At 40.5% G+C, this 24,676-nt stretch overlaps 1 protein-coding gene across 2 annotated transcripts in view; it reads left to right on the top strand.

Annotated features, from left to right (window-relative positions):
- The window catches only part of FRMD3 (FERM domain containing 3), a 325,040-nt gene that overhangs the window by 177,232 nt on the left and 123,132 nt on the right, over positions 1–24,676 (top strand). For both annotated transcript variants that reach the window (XM_065947120.1, XM_065947119.1), the window contains exon 3: positions 4,193–4,235. In XM_065947120.1, coding sequence (XP_065803192.1) covers positions 4,193–4,235 — 43 coding nt within the window. The remainder of the gene's footprint in view (positions 1–4,192; positions 4,236–24,676) is intronic.

Below are 24,676 nucleotides of genomic sequence, written 5' to 3'. Positions count from 1 at the left end.
TAGTAAATAATTTATGTGGCGCACAGATGGAAAATACCTCACAGGCATTTAAGGCATTAAGGCATGCCTTAAATGTTCCCTCCCCTTCCATGGGAGACATAGCCAATCCATCATGAATGGCTGCTGCTGCTGCTGCTAAGTCGCTTCAGTCGTGTCTGACTCTGTGCGATCCCATAGATGGCAGCCCACGAGGCTCCCCTGTCCCTGAGATTCTCCAGGCAAGAACACTAGAGTGGGTCGCCATTTCCTTCTCCAATGCATGAAAGGGAAAAGTGAAAGTGAAGACACTCAGTCGTGTCTGACTCTTAGCGACCTCATGGGCTGCAGCCTACGAGGCTGCTCCATCGATGGGATTTTCCAGGCAAGAGTATTGGAGTGGGGTGCCATTGCCTTCTCCAATCATGAATGGCAGACATAACCAATCCATTATGACACTCATTCTCCCTAAACCTTCACCCAATCTTGAGTTCTCCTCACAACCCTGGGAGATTACCACCAACTAATTAATGTGAGCACACAAAATGAAATTTGCCTGTCATCCCTGGAGGCAGCAAGAAAGTGGGAAGATAGGTTGAAATTAGGCAGAGAAGGGCTAAGGAATTTAAAAAATGCCAAGCAAGGACAATTTGGATAACTTATTTACATTTCAGACTCTGTTGGCAAAATGACTGGCTCTCCTCCTCTGTGAAACAATAGCAGTAGGTATTGATCTTAGGCAGCTATTATTTGTTTTCGTGCCTTAGTTCTAAATTATGCTATGTATTTATTTCTAGAAAAATAATTAAATCACCAGAGGCCCCTTTTATTAATTTTTTCATGTGTCCCATATATTGAAAAATGTGGTCTCCAAATTAAACTATACTTATTAAATAACAATGACATTACCAGCAAACAAGCATTCACTGAATATTTTTCACATGACAGGCACTGTTTAAGCAACTTACGTTTATTAATTTTTAAAATCTTCACAACAACCTTACAAGATAGGTACAATTATTGTTCGCATTTTATAGTTGTAAAATAGAGACAGAAAGTAAACATGTTGTAGCTAGTAAGTGGTATAATCAATGCCTTTCTCATTGTTCAATTTTAACTGTATAAAGTCCAAGCATAATTTCTGATTAGAAGGAGATAACGAAGAGTACAGTGGTGGTTTCCAAGGGCTGGGAAAAAGGGGGAAATCAAAGTTTCTGTTAAATTGGTATAGAGTTTAAATTTTACAAGATGAAAAGAGTTCTAGAGATGGATGGTGATGATGGTAACACATCATTATAAATGTGTTTAATATGGCAAACTGTACACTTAAAATTGTTCAGTTCAGTTTAGTCGCTCAGTTGTGTCCTACTCTTTGCGACCCCATGAATCGCAGCACACCAGGCCTCCCTGTCCATCACCAACTCCCGGAATTTACTCAAACTTATGTCCATCAAGTTGATGCCATCCAGCCATCTCATCCTCTGTCGTCCCCTTCTCCTCCTGCGCCCTATCCCTCCCAGCATCAGGGTCTTTTCCAATAAGTCAACTCTTTGCATGAGGTGGCCAAAGTATTGGAGTTTCAGCTTCAGCATCAGTCCTTCCAATGAACACCCAGGACTGATTTCCTTTAGGATGGACTGGTTGGATCTCCTTGCAGTCCAAGGGACTCTCAAGAGTCTTCTGCAACACCATAGTTCAAAAGCATCAATTCTTTGGCGCTCAGTTTTCTTTATAGTCCAACTCTCACATCCATACATGACCACTGGAAAAACCATAACCTTGACCAGATGGACCTTTGTTGGCAAAGTAATGTCTCTGCTTTTTAATATGCTATCCAGGTTTGTCATATCTTTCCTTCCAAGGAGAAAGCGTCTTTTAATTTCATGGCTGCAATCACCATCTGCAGTGATTTTGGAGCCCAAAAACATAAAGTCTGACACTGTTTCCACTGTCTCCCCATCTATTTCCCATGAAGTGATGGGACCAGATGCCATGATCTTAGTTTTCTGAATGTTGAGCTTTAAGCCAACTTTTCATTCTCCTCTTTCACTTTCATCAAGAGGCTTTTTAGTTCCTCTTCACTTTCTGCCATAAGGGTGGCTAGGATGGTGAATTTTATGTTAGGATAGTGAATTTTATGTATGCATGCATGCCGATTTGGTTCAGTCTTGACTGATTCTGATACCCTATGGACTGTAGCCCACCAGGCCCCTTTGTTGGGGTTCTCCAGGAAAGAATACTGGAGTGGTTTGCTACACCGTCCTCCAGGGGGACTGTCCCGATCCAGGGATCGAACCCACATCTCTTATGTCTCCCACACTGGCAGGCATATTCTTTACCACTAGTACCACCTGGGAAGGCCCATGTTATCTATCAGTTCAGTTCAGTTGCTCAGTCATGTCTGACTCTTTGCGACCCCATGGCTGCAGTACGCCAGGCTTCCCTGCGCATCACCAACTCCCGGAGTTTACTCAAACTCATGTCCATCGAGTCAATGATGCTATTCAACCATCTCATCCTCTGTCATCCCCTTCTCCTCCTGCCTTCAATCTTTCCCAGCATTAGGGTTTTTTCCAATGAGTCATCTTTTCACATGAGATGGCCAAAGTATTGGAGTTTCAGCTTCAACATCAGTCTCTCCCTGTTTCCATTGTTTCCTCATCTATTTGCCATGAAGTGATGGGACCAGATGTTATGTATATTTTACCACAAAAAAATCAGGGAAAAAGGAGATAATCAGGGTTCCCAACATGAGTTGGTGGAATTCTGGCCAGAAACAAAGAAATTTGCTATATTAGTTTGATTGTGCAACAGGTCAGGGATAAATGCACGGTTTTCTGGCAGATTCTTCATTTAGAAGAATTAGATTTAAATAGCCAGGAGACCCCGTTTTTCTTTAAAGAGTGTAAAGATCTGAAATCCTAGACTGGAATCTGCTGACTGGACACTCAATTCTCTAGTTCCTAGGAAGGTAGGGAGTGTTCAGTAAGGAGAATAATAACATTTTAGAGTGAACTGGCCAGTGGGGAAGCCACAAGCCCAAGTTTAAGGGCCTTTGCACTAGAATTGCACTGAAAGCTGGTGTCACGATTTCTTCAGTTTGCCATTTCTTTGGCAAGTTCTTTAACCATCCCAAGCCCCAGATTTCTTGTCGGTAAATGGAGTGGTAGTGATGGCTCATGGAAACTGTGGCACTTAGTGAACCCTCAACAATACTAGCTCCTAATTCAACTTCATGGCTATGTATTTACATCAAACAATAGGGATAATACAGAATCCTGAGGCTTACTAGATCCTGCAGTGAGATAAACTGAGGTGTAAGTGCTTGACTGATGATAAGTTTCCTCCTCTTCTTTTGTCTCCAGTATCTAGCAGAGCGAGGGTGCCCCGTTAGTGAGGACTCCCCAATATCTTGATGGATACTCAGTGGCACCCCTCTTACCATCTGTCTATCTAAACTTCTGGTGTATAAAGTGATGCTTCCTGATATTCCTTAAGCAGCTTCAAGGGCATCGTGTTTTGTAACATCAGAGGCTGCCCCGGACTTGGCATGTCAAAGTGACCTTCACTCATGGTGTGGAGAGAGCTGGTTGCTGGGGCCAGCATTGTGTCTGCTTCAAATACTTATCGGTAACATGATTCTGAACTATTCAGGATTTGGAGCTTCTTTGTTTTGTGTTGCAGCTGATTTTTCTTCTTGATGACTTCTGATATAAGATGTTTAAAATAATTTGTTCCTCCCTACTGTGAAGGAAGAATTGCCTCTGTGTGTGACAGGGCTAATGGTGGCTTGCCCCACTGTTAACTTAAAAGGATGGTGCCGGACTATGACTCTTAGAGGTCACGGATGTCAAAGTCTTTAGCCAGCTGTGGCTTGCCCAGAGCGATGGAGCTCAAAGAATCACCTAGGAGCCAACTAGAGCTGCTGGAACATCCATTTAAGTGCATATTTTCTCCCTTGTCCTTCTCTCCTAGCAAATCTATGACTCAAATACTACTCAGAAAGTATTAATTCTCTGTAATTTATACCCTTGCTTGTGATATTATTACTGCCCAATTGCTCATGTTGATCTTCAGAGGGTGGAACCCCAAGGAATATCTATGGGAACTGAGGCTGTACTTTGGAAAACGGATATCTTTATTAAGTTCCTTTTATTAAGTATGCATCACATGGTCCAGCCATTTGACCCACAATCTCTGCTTTTTTTCTCCCCAGCACTGGCTTGAACCTAACAAGTCCATCTCCAAGCAAATGAAATGTAAGTGTCAATCTGTGGGTTCACTTTTGCTATGAAATGTCCAATGATAGATTCTGTTTCTTTACAAAGTTTCTCCTGCCAGGAAAGAAATGGATGAGTTGGAGATCTGGGGGTGGGGGGCTTCTCCCTCCCCATGAGCACGGTGTAACTTCTCCTCTCTTGTTTGCTGGCCTTGGTGCTCCCCATGGTCACTATTCCTAGAGGCCTGTGTCTCTCCCCCTCCCCACCATCTTACCCTCATGGTTCATGTTCAAACAGGGGCACAGGTGCCTAGTTCCCCTTTGATTGTGGGGTTTGCTAGTAAATGGTTTGGGGTGGAAAGTCAGTGTTGTGGGGGGATGGTAAGAGAGGGAGGTGTATTTTGATATTAAAATCTTGCTGATAACTTTACTAAAGATTGTAGTATTCTTGTCCACCCTCAAGCTCCCAAGTATACTTTCCTGAGTAATGTTTTCAGGCTCTGGTGTTGTGAACTGCCTCCCCATCTCCCCCCATGAGCTCTTGGAAAAGTTGGCTTGGGAAACATCTCTATAGTACACAGAATGTGCAGTCATCCACTTGGGGGCATTGTGAATAGGGTGTTGACTGATGGTGCTGGGTGGCATGATGTTTTGTCCTGGTCACCTGTGCCAGGCTGTGGTCAACCTGCTTTTATTTATGGTTTAGAGGAGAACTTCTGAAATGCACCTCAGAAATTCATTGCCTGCCCTGGAGTCCATTTATCCCTTCATGTCAGCTTTCCCAGGGCTCTAAAATGTGGGTGATAAATCAGTTTCTCATCAGAGGTCAGGTTAGCATGTTTTAGGTCACTAGTCATCATTCAAGGGAGTCTTTTTTAAATATGAAGAAATTATTTGAGGCAAGGTTTTTAAGTAAGAGAAGGAAGAAACTGAATTGTGATGGCAAACTAGTAACCAACATATCTATTCCTTAACTCTTTCCTTTTACCCTCCTGCCCTCTCCCTTTTCTGTCCTCACTCAGACCTCTGTCTGTCTGTCCCTTCCCTTTCTTCTCCTGTCTCTCAAGAATAGACTCTGTCTGGCCAGTGCAGGACTCTCAGCCAGCCGGGTTGTTCAGGCTAGCACCCAGAGCTGCTGTGGGCGAATGATGCCGCCGAGAGAGGGCAAGAAAGATGTGTGAGGTGCAGGCAGGGGGTTATACACGTGGAAAGTTCAGAGAAGTCAGCCCCTTGAGGTGAGGCTGGAATAGAGTTGGGACAAGCATCCAAAATTAAGTAGCAGGACACAGGTACCAGGGAGCTGTGTATAGAATGACATGCAGACTAATGAGAATAAACTAATTTATCTGAGAAAAAACTAGCTGATCCTTGGCTTTTATCCCTTAACTACTTTATACCTTAAAGTTTTAATAGTGTTTTTTATCATATTTTAAAATATTTAGGCAAATTTCCAGTAAAGTTATTTTTAGTAAATGGTTCTTTGACTTTGGTTCTTTTTTTTTTATATAATTTAAAGTTTTTGTTTATTTTTTTTTCATTTATTTTTATTATTTGGAGGCTAATTCTTTACAATATTGTAGTGGTTTTTGCCATACATTGACATGAGTCAGCCATGGATTTACATGTGTTCCCCATCCTGAATCCCCCTCCCGCCTCCCTCCCCATCCCATCCCTCTGGGTCATCCCAGTGCACCAGCCCCGAGCACTTGTCTCATGCATCCAACCTGGACTGGCGATCTTAAACGTCATGAAATAGTTTCCTTAAGCCACACACATTTTTAAAATATAACATCTATAAAGTAAGATGTATTTCAATACTTAATAGAAGAGAAAATTTAAGAGCTTTGTATCTACAATTAGTAAATCTAAACAACCAACTCAGAATATATGTTTTGTAAAAATAGTTGTCAATATTATGTCAAATAGTTGTCAAAGATATGTCAAGATTGACATATTACTAGTGGCTAGTTTTAATCTAATGACAAATAGAATCTGAATCTGGAAAAATAATTGTGTAAAATTCAATTTCTAACCAGACATGGTGACTCACTGATTGTAGGAACTAGCAAAGTTCTTACCTGAAGGGTAAGGGTCTTACCTGTTACGTGGTCCTCTGTTGTATTGTTAAGGACATTAGCAAACAAAAAATTATGTAATTTTTCTCAAGATCACAAGGCTAGTTTTGTGGTTGTTGATAATGTCTTTAGGTATCAAGAATTTCTTGTTTTCTTATATATATGTCCTAGAAACATTCACTATAATGTAAATTAGGAAAAAATGTAAACTAAAGCATATAGACTGTTAACCCAGAAAAATTGGGTCCAACCATCCATGGAACTCATCCATGAATTTATCAACGGATCTGGTTGCAGAACCCCAGGCAGCTTCCCCTTTGGCTGTTGTTCAGTCGCTGAGTTGTGTTCAACTTTTGCAGCCTTATGGACTGCAGCACACCAGGCTTCCCTGTCCTTCACTATTCCTGGAGTGTGCTCAGATTCATGTCCATTGAGTCAGTGATGCACCTGACCATCTCATCCTCTCCCTCCCTCTTTTCCTTTTGCCTTCAATCTTTCCCAGCACCAGGGTCTATTCCAGTGAGTCAGCTCTTTGCATCAGGCGGCCAAAGTATTGGAGCTTCAGCTTTCACATCAGTCCTTTCAAAGACTACTCAGGCTTGATTTCTTTTAGGATTGACTGATTTGGTCTTTGGTTGTGGATATGCAGTTTATATTCTGACTGCCTTTGAGGAGGCAGTAAGAGAGTAATTCCTTGGACGAAGAATTTACTCCATCCCCATCTCACTCATCGGTGATAACCAGCTTTCCAGTCCTTTGCCCTGACCTCATTAAGATCCCTCAGACGATGTGGATTACCAGGGTAGGCAGAGGACCAGCTCTCCTGATGAATAAACTTTCTACAAAAGTGTTGTTATATCTTACTAGTATTTTAAAAGTTAGTTTTTTTGATAATATCATGCATGTGGTTTTTCTAGCAGTTCAGAAAAGTTTAAACTATTTCCTTTCTTTTCTCCCTTATATCTCCATGCTTACTCCAAAGAGATAGCTATTACTAACAATATTTATATATCCTTCTGGGAATTTTTCTTTACATATAAGTTCTCCCAACTTATATAAGGCCTTTTGTAAACAAAAATGAGATCAGTCTCTATATGTGACTCTTTACCTTGTCATTTTCTTAATAATTTTGTAGTTTTTAAATAAAAATGAGTGATTGATGGTTAGCTTCATTTTAAAAATGGTTTTTGGGAATTCCTTAGTGGTCCAGTAGTTAGGACTCTGAGCTTCCAATGCAGGGAAGCTGGGTTCCATCCCTGGTCAGGGACCCAAGATGCTGCATGCTGTGTGGAGGAGGTAAAAAATAAATTAAAAAAAATTTAAAAATGGTTTTCTGATATTTGATTGTATATATCTATGTGATTTACTTATTAATGAACATCAACATTGTTTATATTCTTTTCCTATTATAAATTATGCTGTAGTAAACATGCTTATATGTATATTCTTGCATATTGTCCATCTGTACTAGAATTTCCTAAAAATAGAATTGTTGGATCAAAAAGAATATACATTTAATCTTTCCTTAGAGATAAATACCCATCCAAAGAACTTATAGTAATTTACTCCTCTAAGGTTACATGCGAGTTCTTATTTCCCCCAAATCTTGTTAAAAATAAGTATCATCAAACTTACTTTAATGGTGACCTCAAATCTATTAGGAAAGTGAAATATTTAATTTAAAAAACTGGAAAGTTATTAATTATAAATTTTAAAATTGAGAAACTTCTTAAACTAGTCTTATTTTTCCTCTGAACTTAGGAGTTACTTTAAATTTGTTTTTTTTTAATGAATACATGGTAAAATGGGCTTTGTTTTGTTCTATAGTGCTGTGAATTTTTAACACAGAGGTTTGTGCAACCATCTCCACAGTCAGGATACAGAACACATCTCTCCAAAAACCTTACTTGTGTGGTCCCTTTGTAGTTACTCTCCACTCCCCGAACAACTAACAACCACTGATCTATTCTCTGTCAATATAGTTTGTGTCTTTTGAAAATGTCACATAAATTGATTCATACAGTTTGTAATCTTTTGAAACTGGCTACTTTAACTCAGCATTAATAACTCAAATTCATCCAAGTTCCTGTATTTACCAATACATGATATAGATCTCTGCAAGGAGATCTAACCCATCTATCCTAAAGGAGATCAGTCTTGGGTGTTCATTGAAAGGACTGATGTTGAAGCCAAAGCTCCAATACTTTGGCCACCTGATGCGAAGAGCTGACTCATTGGAAGAGACCCTGATGCTGGGAAAGATTGAGGGCAGGAGGAGAAGGGGACGACAGAGGATGAGATGGTTGGATGGCATCACCGACTTGATGGACATGGGTTTGGGTGGACTCTGGGAGCTGGTGATGGACAGGGAGCCCGGCGTGCTGCGGTTCATTGGGCTGCAAAGAGTCGGACATGACTGAGAGACTGAACTGAATTGAACTGATACAGAAAAATAATGAGAATAGTTGGTCTTTGAAAAGATCAAGAAAAATTGATGAACCTCTAGTAAGACTCATGTAGAAAAAAAGGAGGCACAAACTGCCAATATCAGGAACAAAAGAGGAGAGGTCACTACATACCCCACAGAACAACTCTAGGTGTGTAAGTTTGACCAGTTCCTCAAACCCCACAAATTACCAAAGCTCACCCAATATGAAATACTAAATGTGGGTAGTTTTACAATTAAAGATACTAGATTTAAAACCTTCCTAAAATAAATAAATAAATAAATAAATAAAACCTTCCTGAAAGAAAATCTCCTTCCCACTTGCTGCTATTTTTGTTGCTGCTGGAACCCCTTTTCTTGCTCTTCAGGCCTTAACTAGGAGCTTCTACGTCTGTGTTGATATCCAGGTATCTCTGAGTTCTTTCCAGGGGACACAGAAGAGAATATGTGATGATCTCAACACTGGCTCCCTGACTTTTAATTCTTGTCTTTGTTTCCAATATTCCTGATATTGTTTACTTTCCAGAGACCTCAAATAGCTGCTGCACTGTATTCTGTCCAGGTTTTATAGCTGCATTCAATACAAGAAACAGGATGGGGTGTAATTAGTCCATACTGCCCAGAACTGAAATTTTAAAGTCAACTTTTAATCATTCCTTGTATATTAGGTAAGAATTTAGATAGGCTTTATAATTTACTTGGAAAGCATTGAGGGAATATCTTTCTCATTTCCCTTTTCTGTCATTATATCCGTAAGTACAAATGTAGAGTGAGCTGGTGATTATTTTTTCTGTCTAAACTACTCAGATAATAGAGTGCCTGTAAGCAAAATGTTAAATGAAGTGCATATTTTGAATGTTTGGTTTTCAGAGTCCTTGCTTTCCATTCAGGAATGTTGTTATGTAATACACACTGACTCTTCTCACTTCAAGCCTACTAGCTTTTAGCCTTGCCCCCATGACTATGGAATGTAGCCCAATGTGTATATATGTAGAGACACACATCAAGAGGACAAAAATTGTATGTACTATAGGATCTATATAATCACACAAATTATACAAGCATGTAAAGGTTTTAAAAAGTTATTATGACTCAGAAGTATGAAAGTGAAGTGAAAGTTGCTCAGTCCTGTCCAGCTCTTTGCGAACCTGTGGACTAATACAGTCCATGGAATTCTCCAGGCCAGAGTGAGTAGACTTTCCCTTCTCCAGGCAGAAGTATGGAAATGGAACCTTATTTCCCCATGACTGAATTCCACTTGCTGTGAGCCCCTATCTCCTCTGAAAAGTTTAACCTTGTTACTTCAGGGTAACTCAGGATCTGCCAGTTTAGTATTTTATCTCTTTCAGCAAATTACTTAGTGAATTCATAATTTAAATATGAAAATGCATACCCTATGTTTTCCTTCTCCACATAACAGTATCATGTGGCACGAGAAGCAAACTTAGCATCCATCGTGGCTGCGAGGGTGATGTCTCTCAAGCCCAGAATCCTCTGAGTCCTGCAGACTCTTGTGTCTTATGTGATTTGGTCTCTGGTTGCTGGCACCCCTCCCACTGCATCCTCTCTGGATGCAGTGGTGCCACTAGACCTTTGAGTGTGTGCTGGCATGTACTGCTGAGACCCCTGGCTCCAGCCATGGTCTTGACCTGCATGGCTGTAGACTCTGCCCTCCTGTGGTCCCCACTGCATGTCTCTTTCACTGGTTGCATCTCAGCACATCTGTATTCACCACTGGGACAAGCCGAAGTTGCTTAGCCTCTTCCATGCCATGCTTCTGCCTCAGGGTTGAACCTTGACATATTATCTAAGGCTCACTCTCTGCTTAAACACATCACGCTGCCGTTTCCTTGGTGTGCTCCAAAGTTCCAAAGGATCACTTCCCCTAAACTCTGGGATTTCTTTGTCTTGCACCCACCTTCACTCTGTTAGCCAAGCCTAGGGTGCTGAGGGATCTAAATTCCTTCTTAGAGCTCCATAAAGCATCTTAACCTTGGTTACGTCCTCTCTGGATCTCTCCAGGTCCTCCACCTGCCTTTCTTCCCTACCCCTTTCCAACAACTAATTTAACTTTTAACCTTCAATATAAGATTAGTGTTCTAATACAATAGCTTTTTTATATACAAGCAGTAACAGTTTCTCAAATGTAATAAAAAAAGAAGTGCTATTATTTATAATAGCAATAACAAGTAAAAACATAAATTTCTTATAAATAAATGTGTAAGATCTATATAAATAAAACTATGAAATTTTATTGTGGAGTTACTGTATGTAGATAAGAGAGCTCAATAAATGGAGACTTCTCATGTTTCAGGTTAATATTGATGAAATCAATTTGTCACATATTAATATATACATTCAATAATTTTTCACATCACAATTTCAATCAGGTTCTCTATGGCATTTAACAAATTGATTCTAAGGCTCATTTGCAAAATAAAATGCTCAAAAGTATCCAATAAATATGCAAAAACGAACAATGAACAATGATGGAATGCTTGTTCCATTAGATAGTAAATCAAGGCCTATGAGCTATAGTAATTAAAAGAGGCCTCATGATAGACTCATATAGCAATTAAGATAGAGTTAGGAATAGGAAAAGAATCAGTAGAGCAGAGAAAAACAGTCCCATTATGTTTGGAAATATAGGTTGTAAGAAAGATTATATTTCACATCAGAGATATAAAGATTCAAGGTATAATTTTAGGGTTGTGTATTCACTTGGGGAAAAAAAAACTAAAGCCATTCTTCACATCATGCATGGGATTAATAACAAATGAATTCAAAAGCTAAATATATTTAATAATTTATAAGAAGTTTAGGTAAAAATTTAGGAGTATTTAATTTTCAGCAATACTTAATATTTTGGCCTTGTTAGAGGATGTCAGACATGACTTAGTGACAAAACAACAGCAGAGGGTTATACAATAAGCAAGTGACTTGCTATTAATCTATTAAAATAGAGAAGGATAATTTAAAAAAATTGTGATATTTCAATTGCTAAGCTTCAAAGATTATGATAAAACTAACCCTATTGAAAAGATTGTCCTTTTCCCATTGTGTATTTTCTGGTCCTTTGTCATAAATTAATTGACTGTATATGGGTGGGTTTATTTTATGGCTCTCTCTTCTGTTCCATTGATTCATGTGTCTGTTTTCATGCAAATATCATATGGTTTTTTATTATTATAACTTTGCAATAGAGTTTAAAATCAGGGAGCATAATGCCTTCAACTTTGGTCTCCTGTCTCAAGATTTTTTGGGGGGTATTTGGGGTCTTTTGTGTCCCTATACAAATTTTAAGATTAAACATTTTCTGTTAAAAAATGCCATTGGAATTTTGATAGGAATCACATTGGATCTCTAGATTATTTTGGGTAGTATGGATATTTTAACAATATTAATTTTTCTAATCCATGAGCACAGAATATCTTTCCATTTATTTGTATCACCTTCAACTTTTTTCCTTAATGCTATGTAGTTTTCAGTATGCAAGTCTTTCACTTGCTTGGTTAAATCTACTCCTAGGTGTTTTATTCTTTTGATATAACTATAAATGGGATTGTTTTCTTAGTATCCATTTCTAGTAGTTTGTTGTTAGTTTATAGACTCACAACAGATTTTTCTGTGTTGGTTTTGTATCCTGCAACATAAATGAACCCACTCATTAGTTCTAATAGTTTTTTGGTGGAGTCTTCAGGGTTTTCTCTGTAATATATAATATATATAATAATATCTAATATATATCTAATATATATCTAATATATAATAACATATAATATATATTTCTCTATAATATATAATATCTAATATCATGTCACCTGAAAGTAATGACAGTTGTATTTCTTCCTTTCCAACTTGGATGCCTTTTATTATTTTGCTTGCCTAATTAGTGTTGTGGGACTTCTAATACTATGTCAAATAAAAGTTATAAAAGGGAGCATCCCTGTCTCATTCCTGATCTAGAAGGAAGAGCTTTCAGCATTTCACTGTTGGATATACTAGCTGTTATTGTTGTTCAGTTGATAAGTTATGTCTAATTCTTTGTGAACCCATGGCCTGTAGCACACCAAGCTTCCTTGTCCCTGACTGTCTCCCAGAGTTTGCTCAAACTCATGTCCACTGAGTCAGTAAAGCCATCTAGCCATCTCATCCTCTTTCACCCCTGTCTCCTCCTGCCCTCAATCTTCTCCAGCATCAGAGTCTTTTCCAATGAATCGGCTTTTTGCATCAGGTGACCAAAGTGTTGGAGCTTTAGCATCAGTCCTTTCAATGAATATTTAGGGTTGATTTCCTTTAGGATTAACTGGCTTGATCTCCTTGCAGTCCAAGGGACTCTCAAGAGTCTTCTCCAGGACTGCATTTTGGAAGCATCAATTCTTTGGCACTCAATCTTCTTTATGGTCCAACTTGCTCATCCATACGTGACTACTGGAAAAACTATAGCTTTGACTATATGGACCTTTGTCAACAAAGTGTTGTCTCTGCTTTTTAATATACTGCCTAGGTTTTTCATAGCTTTTCTTCCAAAGAGCAAGCATCTTTTATTATCTGTAGCTTGTCATTTATTTTGTTGAAGTATGTTTGTGTTGAAGTATGTTCCCTTTATACATACTTTGTTGAGAGTTTTTTTTAAGATCATAAATGGATTTGAGTTTTCTACATCTATTCGGATGGTAATATGATTTTTATTCTTTATTTTGTTCATGTGGTGTATCACAACAGAAGTATTTTTTGTAATTATGGAGTCAAATAGGGTTTCCTAAGGAAAACATCAAACCCAGAAGTAACAAAGCAAAATGCTAACAAATTTATACAAAATTTAAGTGTTTGTACTAGAATATTTGGTTTCTTTTCTCTACAGAGTAGATTCCCAGTAAGTATTTGTTGAATGAATGACTATAAAATGAATTATAGATGAATTAAAATACAAGCAAAGTAATGGGAAGAACATTTGTCAAGTATATAAAAAGTAGTAATATGCAGACTATAAAAAGTGTGATGCTACAAGCCCAAAGAAAAACTCAGTAGAAAAATGTGAGAAAAACACATAGAAGGAATAAAAATAAATTGGCAATAAACTAATAAACAGATGTTCAACATTGTTAGTAACAAGGAAAATACAAATTAAAACAGAATATTTTTATACTGCTATTCAGTCACTTCAGTTATGTCCAACTCTTTGCCACCCCATGGACTATAGCCCACTGGACTCCTCTGTCCATGGGATTCTCCAGGCAAGAATACTGGTGTGGGTTGCCATGCCCTCCTCCAGTGGATCTTCCTGACCCGGGGATTGAACCTGCATCTCCTATGTCTCCTGCAGTGGAAGCCAGATTCCTTACCACTGAGTCACCAGGGAAGCCCTTATTTTACCAGGAAAATGGTAAATATTGATAATAGCCAGTTGATGAGGATGAGGGTAACACTTCTGGTGGGAGTATATAAACTGGTAAAGCCATCTGGGAAGGATATTTGGCTGTATCTTTCAAGATTAAAAACTCCTATGTCTTTGGTGCAACAAGGTAATTTCTATGAGTCTGCTGAAAGCAGAATTTATTCCAGCATGTGTGTATATTATGCAAGAACGTCCATTGTGTCTATTGCAGTATTGCTTATAACACTGGGCACTGGAAACAATAAAAAACCTAGAAGTTTTGGCCAGGCTAAATAAATTATATGGAGTGCATGTAGTCATTTAAAGAAAAAAACAGACATATTTTATTGACATCAAAATATTTATTAGATATATTGTAGAGTTTAAAAAGCAAGTAAAATACCAAGTATAGAATGATCATAAATGAAAATACAAAGATCATTTATGTGGAAATAAATACATATTATCTGTATGACTATGTAAATACACAGAAGACGGACTAAATAGATGTATACTGACTGTAGTCACCTCTTGGAAAGAGAATAAAGTAGAGGGAGGTAAGGCCCTCTTGTCTTACTACATATAGTTACATTTTACCCTGATCTTTTCAGTGAGAATATATTCATGTATCACTTGATAATAAAAAGAGAACATAAACAAAAGGAGAGGAAGCTTTATGCAAAAGTCAAGGAAGGAGTAAAGATAGGAAGAAAGGAATCAATGTGCATTATGCATTAAGCATGTACTGCAGAAATAGAGGGAGAAGGCAATGGCACCCCACCCCAGTACTCTTGCCTGGAGAATCCCATGGATGGAGGAGCCTGGTAGGCTACAGTCCATGGGGTCACGAAGAGTTGGACACGACTGAGCGACTTCACTTTCACTTTTACTTTTCACTTTCATGCATTGGAGAAGGAAATGGCAACCCACTCCAGCGTTCTTGCCTGGAGAATCCCAGGGACGGCGGAGCCTGGTGGGCTGCCGTCTGTGGGGTCGCACAGAGTCGGACACGACTGAAGCGACTTAGCAGCAGCAGCAGCAGCAGAAATAGAGACCTAGGTGAAAGAAAGCCCGCTTAGTCTTCTAAACAGGCTCTCTGCTTAATCCTGGCTGGTACCTGATTAGTCCAGGAGAAGAGTTAAAATCTTATTCTTGCTCTATGTATCAGATACTATGCTGCCATCAAGCATTGTGAAGGGATAAGGGTTCTTGGAAATGGCTTCTGCATGCAAATCAGGGTGCAGAGAACCCCATCCTCTGTATAACAACATGGATTTGGGCTCAGCCATAAGAACACTGTTGAGTCAAGTTGCTGGCTGATATCTTTCGTGCTTCCTCCCCAAAGTTATGATTGTTTTTCAAGGAAACCTGAGATGGTTTGTAATTTGTGTTTCTGGTAATATTTATGACACTTTCTGCTTGTGTATCATTCCTTAGTTTCCCAGTAGTCCTGGGGGCTAATATAATTTTGTTAATAGAGAGCATGTATTCTGCTGTAGCATAGACACAGGGTACCAGGAGCATTTCATGGTGGCTCAGGGGTAAAGAACCCAGCTGCCGATGCAGGAGATGTGGGTTCGATCCCTGGGTTGGGAAGATCCCCTGGAGGAAGGCATGGCAACCCACTCCAGTATTCTTGCCTTGGAAATTCCATGGACAGAGGAGCCTGGGGGGCTACAGTCCATGGGATTGCAAAGAGTTGGACACGACTGAGAAACTCTGCATGCACGCATACAGCAGGAGGATAGATTTTGCTCTGGTATCAGGAACAGGAGAAGAGCCACAGGTCCATACCCACTCATGGGACTCGTTTGGATGATAATTCTATTCTTCCAATTATTCCCTTTGCTGAGTATATTAGTTCCTAAGGCTGCGAAAACAAAGTACCATACAACGGCTGGTTTAAAACAATAGAAATTTATTCTGCCACAGTTCTGAAGACTAGAAGTCTGAAGTCAAGGTGTCAACAGGGCCATGCTCCCTCTGAAGTTTCCTCTCACTCTTGAAGATTGCTGGCCAGCCTTGGCATTCCTTCTTCAGCTTGAGGCTGCCTCACTCCAGTATCTGCCTCCATTTTCATGTTGCCTTCTCCTTATGTTTCTCTGTGTCTGTATCTTAATTTCCCCCTCCATCTCTTATAAACGATATCAGTCATTGGATTTAGGGCTCACCCTAACCCAGTATGGGGCTTCCCAGGTGGCACTAGTAAGACGTGAGACTTGGATTCAGTCTCTGGGCTGAGAAGATCCCCTGAGGAAGGGCACGGCAACCCGCTCCAGTATTCTTGCCTGGAGAATCCCATGGACAGAGGAGGCTGGTGGGCTACAGTCTATAGTATCGCACAGAGTTGGACCCAACTGAAGCGGCTTAGCACGCATGCACACAGGCTAACCCAGAATGACCTCATCTTAATTAATAACTACTTCAAAGACCCTGTTTCCAAATGAGGTCACATTCAGGGATTTCAGGTTGATATGAAATTTGGGGGGTACACTACCTAGCTCACTGCACTGAGCACCCCAATTTAGATCTCCCACACCCTTTATCATTCCTATTTACTGTTTGGGTAACCTTCATGATTTTGTTTGGTGGCTCATTTCTTCTCCTTTGTGTATGTGTTATTTGCTGAATTGATCATATGCTCTGACAGTAAAACTTCAAACATTTTACTTCTTCCAACACCCCTTGGACTGTAGCCCCATCTCTAGACCTTTTGGGGCAACCTGTCCTGTTGTCCTCAGGCATATAGAGATGCTCATCTAATCCCTAGTATTTAGTTTGGAAGATTTCTTTACTTGGTCCATGGCTTACTACGAGTCTCTGCAAGTAGTAAGTTCATAATTAATGCTTGTTGTCTAGAACCAAGCTGCTCCTTTTAGAGAGTAGGCAGAAGAATTTAAACTGCCATATTCTTTAAAGACAAAGTAAAACCCACACGTCTGAACAAAACCCATTGCATCAATCAAGTGCATAACACTAAGTCCCCAACTGCTGTGGTTTAGTTTTGGCTGGCTTTGCCCTCTTCAGTTTTCTTCTCTTCAATGCTTCTTTCTAGCTTTAGGGGCAGGTTTTTTTATTCTTGTCATAGCTTAGTAGTTTTGGCCAACAGCCTTTCTTTCTCCCAGGTTTGACTATTTCATCTAAAATTTCTTTTTTTGATCCTTCTCTGAAAAAGTCCATTTATAGGTAGTTTGGGCTACCTACAAATAATTTCCACATTGTGTTCCTTCTTTATTTCACAACATAGATAGAAATAATGATAACAAAAGTAATGACAAAATACCTAAAATTTATAAGGTACAATTCTAATTGATGTGTACATTTGGTAAGCCATAGGTTTCTAATTTTTAACCTTATCCTTATAGCGTGGTTGGTGGTGACATGGATGTCACTTTGATTGAATACAATGTTAGGCTTTGGGGAGGACCTAGCACTTCTTATGGGAGAGAGGGAATGTGGCAGTAGTGGTGGAGAAAGTGGAGGCAAAGGAGCATCCTTCAGCGGAAGCCTTTATGTCACCAGGGAGATACTTTCAGGGCTTCCTTTCTCCTTCTGGAGTGCCGTGTTGTTTCATAATGGGTGATGTTGGCAGCACAAAAGTCGAAATGATAACTGTGATGGGCCAAGAGATTCCATGCTTGGTATATGAATCCTAGAGGTGGTTCAAATGTGGGTCAACTGGGTTAGGAAAGCTCTATTCATTTCTGTTTCCCTTTGGCTGGAAATACTTTATAATGCCTCATTTTTAGATGCATTTTTGTGGTAAGAAAAACACCTCAGTACCAAGTTACATAAGTAATTTTGCATTTTGGTGTTATTATTATTACTAGTTGATTTATACTAACCAACATTACTCCTGAGGGGCCAGTGAGTTACACAACATCTGCAGCAAGCAGGCACCTGGATCTCCTGCCTTCAGTTTCATATACTTTTACTAACTTTTTTTGGCTGAAATTCTCAGGTCACTGCACCCTAGTTCCAGGCAGCAAAGTTCCTCTTTAGAAGCAGAACTGCCGAATATCTCTTCATATGGGCACCTATTTCATGGGTATTCCATCCCCACTCCTTCCTGAGAAATGACAGTCCCCCTCTCACCCTTTGAACCAAGATATATGACTTAGGTCAAGTTAAAGGACTCTGCCACATCCACATGGGTTTCTTCTTCAACCTCTAGGGTGATAGCAACTCCTCTGGGTTGAGTGTGAAGGTCTCAGGCAGTCTGCTGGGCGCTCTACCTCATGAACTTTGTCATCTTCATCATGGTCTCTGTTAACAGGACCCCTGGGCCAGACCCAACTTTCCATCTGCTTTTGTATGGCCATAGGCTGGGAGTAGGTTTCATATTTTTAAATGGTCAGAAGGAAAGAATGATATTTTGTGACATGAGGAGTGTATTAAATTCAGATTTCAGTGTTTTATTAGAACACATCATGCCATTTGTTTACATCATGTCTGTGGTTGCTTCCACCCTGCAACAACTGATGGAAGTAGTTGAGATAGCCGCCCTGATGCCCACAAAGTGAAAAATATTTACTCTCTTACCCTTTATAGAGAAATTTCACAGATCCTTACTTTAGGTGGTTGATTGTATTCTTATCCCCATTTTGCAGATGAGGAAATGAAAGTTGAGAGTTTTAAGTTTGCAGCAATTTGTTCAAATGGTGAACTTGAGATTAGGCATATTGAATATCAAAGTCCCTGATGGATCTTCTCCGGTGCAGCACAAGCAGTCAGAGAATTCCAAAGACAAGTATTTGTGAGGCAACTGCTCAGCACACCAATGTCCCCTAAAAGAGTGCTTAGAGGGCGACTTCATTCTCCCCATGCACATGTGGGTGTGTGTGGGGGTGTGGATGTGACTGTGCCTGTGTGTGTGTGTGTGTGTGATTAAAACATAAGAGAGAGCTATAACAGGAGGAAGATGAATTAAAGAAACGTTGTTTTTAATCTCTACTTTGGAAGTAGAGGAGATACAGTACCAGTAACATCTTGGAGGCCGCTGCTTGTCATTTCAGTCAAAGAGGGATGGAGGAATTATCTGTGCCATTGATGATGATAGTAACAGTTGTCGCTTAATGGTAATAATCATTTCCAACTAGAAGAGAGCAGTTGTTAAGAGAGCAGTTCTCTGTGGCTGGATTTGATCATACCCCAAGAGTTACAGTCCGTTATGAGTAATGCTTTGCCCTTTTGGCGCGCAGCATCGTTTTGCACATGTGCAGAAAGAGCGTGTGCTCCCGAGCTGTTTCATCACTGAACGTGGCTCATCAGTGTCTCTTTGCACTGCTGCCCAATGGAGAGGTGGGGTGTGGCCCTCAGCTCTCAAGCTAAAGGCCCTGAAAGGACCTGGGAGGGAGTTTTGTTTAGGAATAAAAAAGTGTCAGTTGTGCCGAACAGGCCAAGGACCGCTGATGCCTGCTTGAGGTCCTTTGGAAAGTAAGCCTCTAACTTGCAGTGCTAGGGGTCCTTTCTGCAACACCAAACCCTTTGCAGTGGTTTTTCGAGAGTCTGCAAGTCTGACAAATTGATCACACTTCTTTTTTCAAGAGTCCCAGAGGGAGGCATGAGAGATACATTCTAGGTATAAGTACTGTCCTGACAAATGGCTGCTGAAGCCATGAGCGCTATGTTTTAACTGCTTTTGAAAGGAGTTGGGCAGGGGGGGTGTGGTGGTTCATAGCTGTGAGCCAAAATGTGCATGAGAAGGATTATGAGTTTATAGGTATGTTCCCAAAGTTATGTTTTTCTATTGTTCTTTATAATGATTGGAAGGAGACCACTGTATTTTAAGAAAAATTGCTGAGGGATGTTTCACCAGCCAAAAAAAAAGTTTCACCTATTTGTTTTTATAAGATTTAAGGGTAGTTACTGGTTAAAAGTCCCTGGAGATGGGAATGGCAACCCACTCCATTATTCTTGCCTGGAGAATCCCATGGACAGAGGAGTCCGGCTGGTTACACTACATAGGGTCACACAGAGTTGAACATGACTGAAGTGACTTAACATGTATGCATGCTGATTAAAAATAGAAAGTCTTTTTTAAACTTCCATTTTCACCAGGGAGGCTGCTCACCTAATCGTTTTTTATTCCTATCCTCATTTCTGGGCAAGATCTCAAAGTGGAGATGAGGAAGTCTGTCTCTGCTTTATAAACGGCTGTTCCTTTCCCCGTGTTCTCACTGTTAACAAACCACCCGAATGACAATACCCTGGGATCTGCTGATGCAAAAAAGGGGCCCCTGAGCTTCCCTGCGGTGGCACTTGGCCTCCCCAGCCTTTGTCTGGCAGGTAACAAAGGGCTGTGCCAGAGGAGCCCTGCTGTTCTTGGGGCAATTACCTGCTCCTGGCATTTTAAAGTGGATTTTTACATTTTCCCCTACTCTGCTCCTCAGTGATGTTCTCATTTGTAGCACTTATATGGCTGAGTAACCGCTTTTCAGCTGTTGACTTAAGTGCAATTCAGTCTTCTCCTTCTCTTCCCTCCCATATCCAGCCTTCCTTTTCCTTCTGTTCTTCTCTTAGGAGAGCTTTCCCAAATGTGAACTTTTGTTTGTTGGGATGCTGTGCAATGTGCGTGTACCAAGAGCCCGTTGGATCTGTCCAAACACCTCTGGGGAGGTTGACATGCCCCCCGGTGCCGTTCCCTCCTCCAAAGCAGGAAACAGAGAAGTTCAGTGTCTTGCTTAAGATCACTGTCTGAAGTCTCTTTTGAGGTCTGAGCACTTCTGGTGGGCTTGGGTTTCCCGTCATCCTGTGTGCTTCTATCACTGATGCCAGAGCCTTAGTACCACAGTAGACGTGAACGAGGGTGTTGTCCCTGTGGGGTGCCCCATCTGGTAAAGCCACATTGGCTCTTCATGATGACACAGTCGGGGAAGGGCCCCGAGCAGAGCGTAGGCGTTACTGTCTACATGTTACCTCTGTGTTGGGTATTTCTTGCTCTATAGATAGCTCCTTCATCAGACGTTTCCAATTCCACTTCTGAACCAAATGTTTGGGCAGATAAGTGTCATCCTTTGTCCTATTCCTCTTTCTCTGTAGCATAAGAATAAGACATGGAAGCCGGAAGAGCAGAGAGACTGAGCTGCTAGACTAAGGGAGTGGGCTCATCTCCACAAGAGGATTTTGACCTTAGATTAGTCCCAGGGAGCACATACCAGCTGTCAGCTTGAGCCTGGAAAAGCTCCTTTTCCAGCATTTATGCAGCTGGTGGGGTGTCTGCCAGTCCTCCAAATCTGAGCGTTTGACCCTAAACCACTGCCAACACATTGGGGTTTAATGATTTAAAATTTTACATAATTGTATTTCTCCCCTTGTTTAATTTTCTAGAAGGTAATAAAGAGAATTGCACTTAGGTTGGTGGATTTGCTTGTGTGGAGATGAGAAAAGGTAACACGGATGGGGATGGTCTTCCCTTAAATTTTTTATTCTTCTCCATGGCAGTTATGAGCTTCAAATGTCCTACATATTTCATTTATTTATTTTCATTTTATATCTGTTTATCCAACTAGAATGTGTCCTCCTTGAAGATAGAATTTTTTGTTTATATCTAAACCTGTGCCTGATACCTAGCAGGTACTCAGAATTTTTGTTGATTAATTAATCCTCCCACTAGAAGTAGCTATTGTAACCAACTCCAGAGTCCCTGAATCCGTTCCAGCTGTTGAAGGGCAGAGGTTGATTTGTAGGACCTGAGATTTTTCAAAATAGAAATCCTGGAAATTGCTGTAGTGACTCAGACTGTGGACGTTCTAGACCAGTGTTCTAATGGGATGAATGTGATAGCAGTACTTGGCTGTTTGCCTTAACATCTGCCTCAGAGGTTGGGCATCATCATTCATCAATTCATCTAGACAGGGAGAAAACTAATCCTTTATCAATAAGCAACTCTGAGGCTGGAAAGCTGAATAAGACATATAGGTCCAAACCCTCATAAATCTTGTCATCTATAACCAGATCAACATTTTAGGGGGAAATTATTTATCTTTTCAGCTTCTTCCAGCCCTGTGAAGGAGCATTCCTTAGCTTTACTTCTTGCTCTATGATATAATTTTGCATCCACAGCCTTCAATGTGTTCTTTAAGGAGGAGCCTGCTACTACCTGTGGTTCATTATGTCAAGATCATGCACTTCTTTTAACCTATAGGAAAACTTTTTTCTTTTGTTGGCAACACAGGGCCAATGATGCTGGATCAGCATGACCACAGTAGGGGTATATATGGTGGTAGAAGAAAACGGGTAGAAAAATTTAGACTTGAAGAGTGCTGCCTCTAGGCTTCTCTGGTGGTTTAACGGTAAAGAGTCTGCCTGCCAATGCAGGATACACAGGTTCTATCCCTGATCTGGGAATATCCCGTATGCTGTAAAGCAACCAAGCCTGTGAACCACAACTATTGAGCCTGTGCTCTAGAGCCCAGGAGTGACAACTACTAAAGCCTAAGCACCCCAGAGCTTATGCTCTGCAACAAGAGAAGCCTCTGCAATGAGAAGCTAGCACCACAACTAGAGAGTAGCCCCTGCTCTCCATAACTAGAGAAAAGCCTGTACAGCAATGAAGACCCAACCCGGTCAAAAATTAAATAAGTAAAATTATTTAAAAACAAGAAAAATGCCGCCTCCTGATTTTTCTGCTACCTGCTTGGCATGCCTTCTCTGATAAGGGGTCTAGTGGTGAGCATACCACTGGAACCTTGTATTAATTTCTTCCATGATCACATCCCAGAAAATGAAGGGGGAGATGGCAGGAGCTTAGTGACTTTTTTCTGTCTGACTTAGCAGCAACATATATGGAAAGAATTACAGCTGTTGGTCTGCTGTAAACTCAGAGTGAATCAGCATGAAGAGGAGGCTGTTGATAGGGAGCAACAGTTATGTTCAAAATGAAGCCTGTGATTGTCCCCTCACCTGAGCACCTCTGGCAACTGCTGGGGCTCCAGGCTTGAGGAAACACAGAGGAGGCAGGAATATATCCAGGGTGAGGGCACTCGAAGCTCCCATATGAGGAGCAGCTACAAGAACTGGGGATATTTATTTTACTTTATTTGTATTAATCTTTTGGCAGTGTGAGCTTTTTATTGCAGTGTGCCAGCTCCTCTAGCTGTGGCACATGGGCACAGTAGCTGTGGTTTGTGGCCTCTCTAGTTGTGGTGTGCAGGTTTAGTTGCCCCACAGCATGTGGGAATCTTGGTTCTCTGACCAGGGATAGAACTCACATCCCTTGTGTTGGAAGGCAAATTCTTAACCCCTGGACTGCCAGGCAAGTCCCTCAAGATGTTTATTTTAGAAAAGGTTCAGAATGACCTTGAGCTGTGTCTTCAAATGATGGAAGGGCGCTCCATGTGGGAGAAGCATTTTATCATTCTGAAGCCTCAGGTCTTGGAACAAAGATGGAAGAAAGGATTGCCTACAGTCATGGAATTCAAAGATGGCCACCTGGGGACCACCTCTGGGCCTCACTGTGTGGTCTCTTAAGAGGAGTGCAAATCCCAGTTTGTATCTAATGAGCTCAGATACCTATTGAAGCCAGCCTAGGGCATCGCAAGGAAATACACTGACCAGGTAAAAGACAAAATGACAGCTCTCCTTTGGGTCTACCTTCTGTGAGCCTCCTTTTCTCTATTTGCCTTCAGTCAGCTGATTTTATTCCCCCAAATTCAAATATTGGGAGTCTATATTAAAATATACATATTTAATAATATATGAAATAGTTAATGATATATGGAATAAAAACACTTGCATTTAATGATGGTGGTGGTGGTTTAGTCACTAAGTCGTGTCCAATTCTTGCGATCCCATGGACTGTAGCCCATCAGGCTCCTCTGTCCATGGGATTCTCCAGGCAAGAATACTGGAGTGGGTTGCCATTTCCTTCTCCAGGGGATCTTCCCAACCCAGGAATCAAACTCAGGTCTCCTGCATTGCAGGCAGATGATTTACCAACTAAGCTATGAGGGAAGCTCCCAGTGATATACTTCATTATTGTATATATCAATAATACATATGGTATACATTATAGAATGTGTGTATTGTAATGTTGGAACAACCTGAATAATTAAAAAAGAATAGATGAGTAAATTCTAGTGTATCATATGAACTGTTATGCAATTGTTATAGACAGTGAGTTAGATCTGTACCTAATGTCCTAGATGGATGGGCAAGATAGTTGAATGAGATAAGAGAAACATACATAGTATGATCTCATTTTGTGAGAATAAATTATATTAAAAAAATACTTATGTGTGTCATCATGTGTGAGGATGGCAAAAGTGGAGAAGCATAGAGATGAAGTGGTTGATAACAGTGGTTGGAGAGTCTGGGGTGGGGTGGGGAGCTGGAGGACAGAAAGAGCAGGAATGGAGACAAAAGTGAAGGAATGTGAAAGGGGAAGGCTCATCTGTCTGTCTATCGGCATCCATCTATCTATCTCTTTCATCTCACTGTCATCTGTCTAGCTTCATTGGTTGTACTTAAACATGTATTAATTTTGAGGACTTTAATAAAAGGAGGAAGAAAGAAAAGAGAAAAAGCCTCTCTTAAATGCTGTTTTCTTTTTTGCTCTGTTGCTTATATAACAACTGTCTCAG

This window comes from Muntiacus reevesi, chromosome 10 (assembly GCF_963930625.1).
Source record: "Muntiacus reevesi chromosome 10, mMunRee1.1, whole genome shotgun sequence".
NCBI classification, from domain to species: domain Eukaryota; kingdom Metazoa; phylum Chordata; class Mammalia; order Artiodactyla; family Cervidae; genus Muntiacus; species Muntiacus reevesi.
Note: the sequence above shows the minus strand (reverse complement) of the source record. Positions and strands in the feature narration are given on the sequence as shown.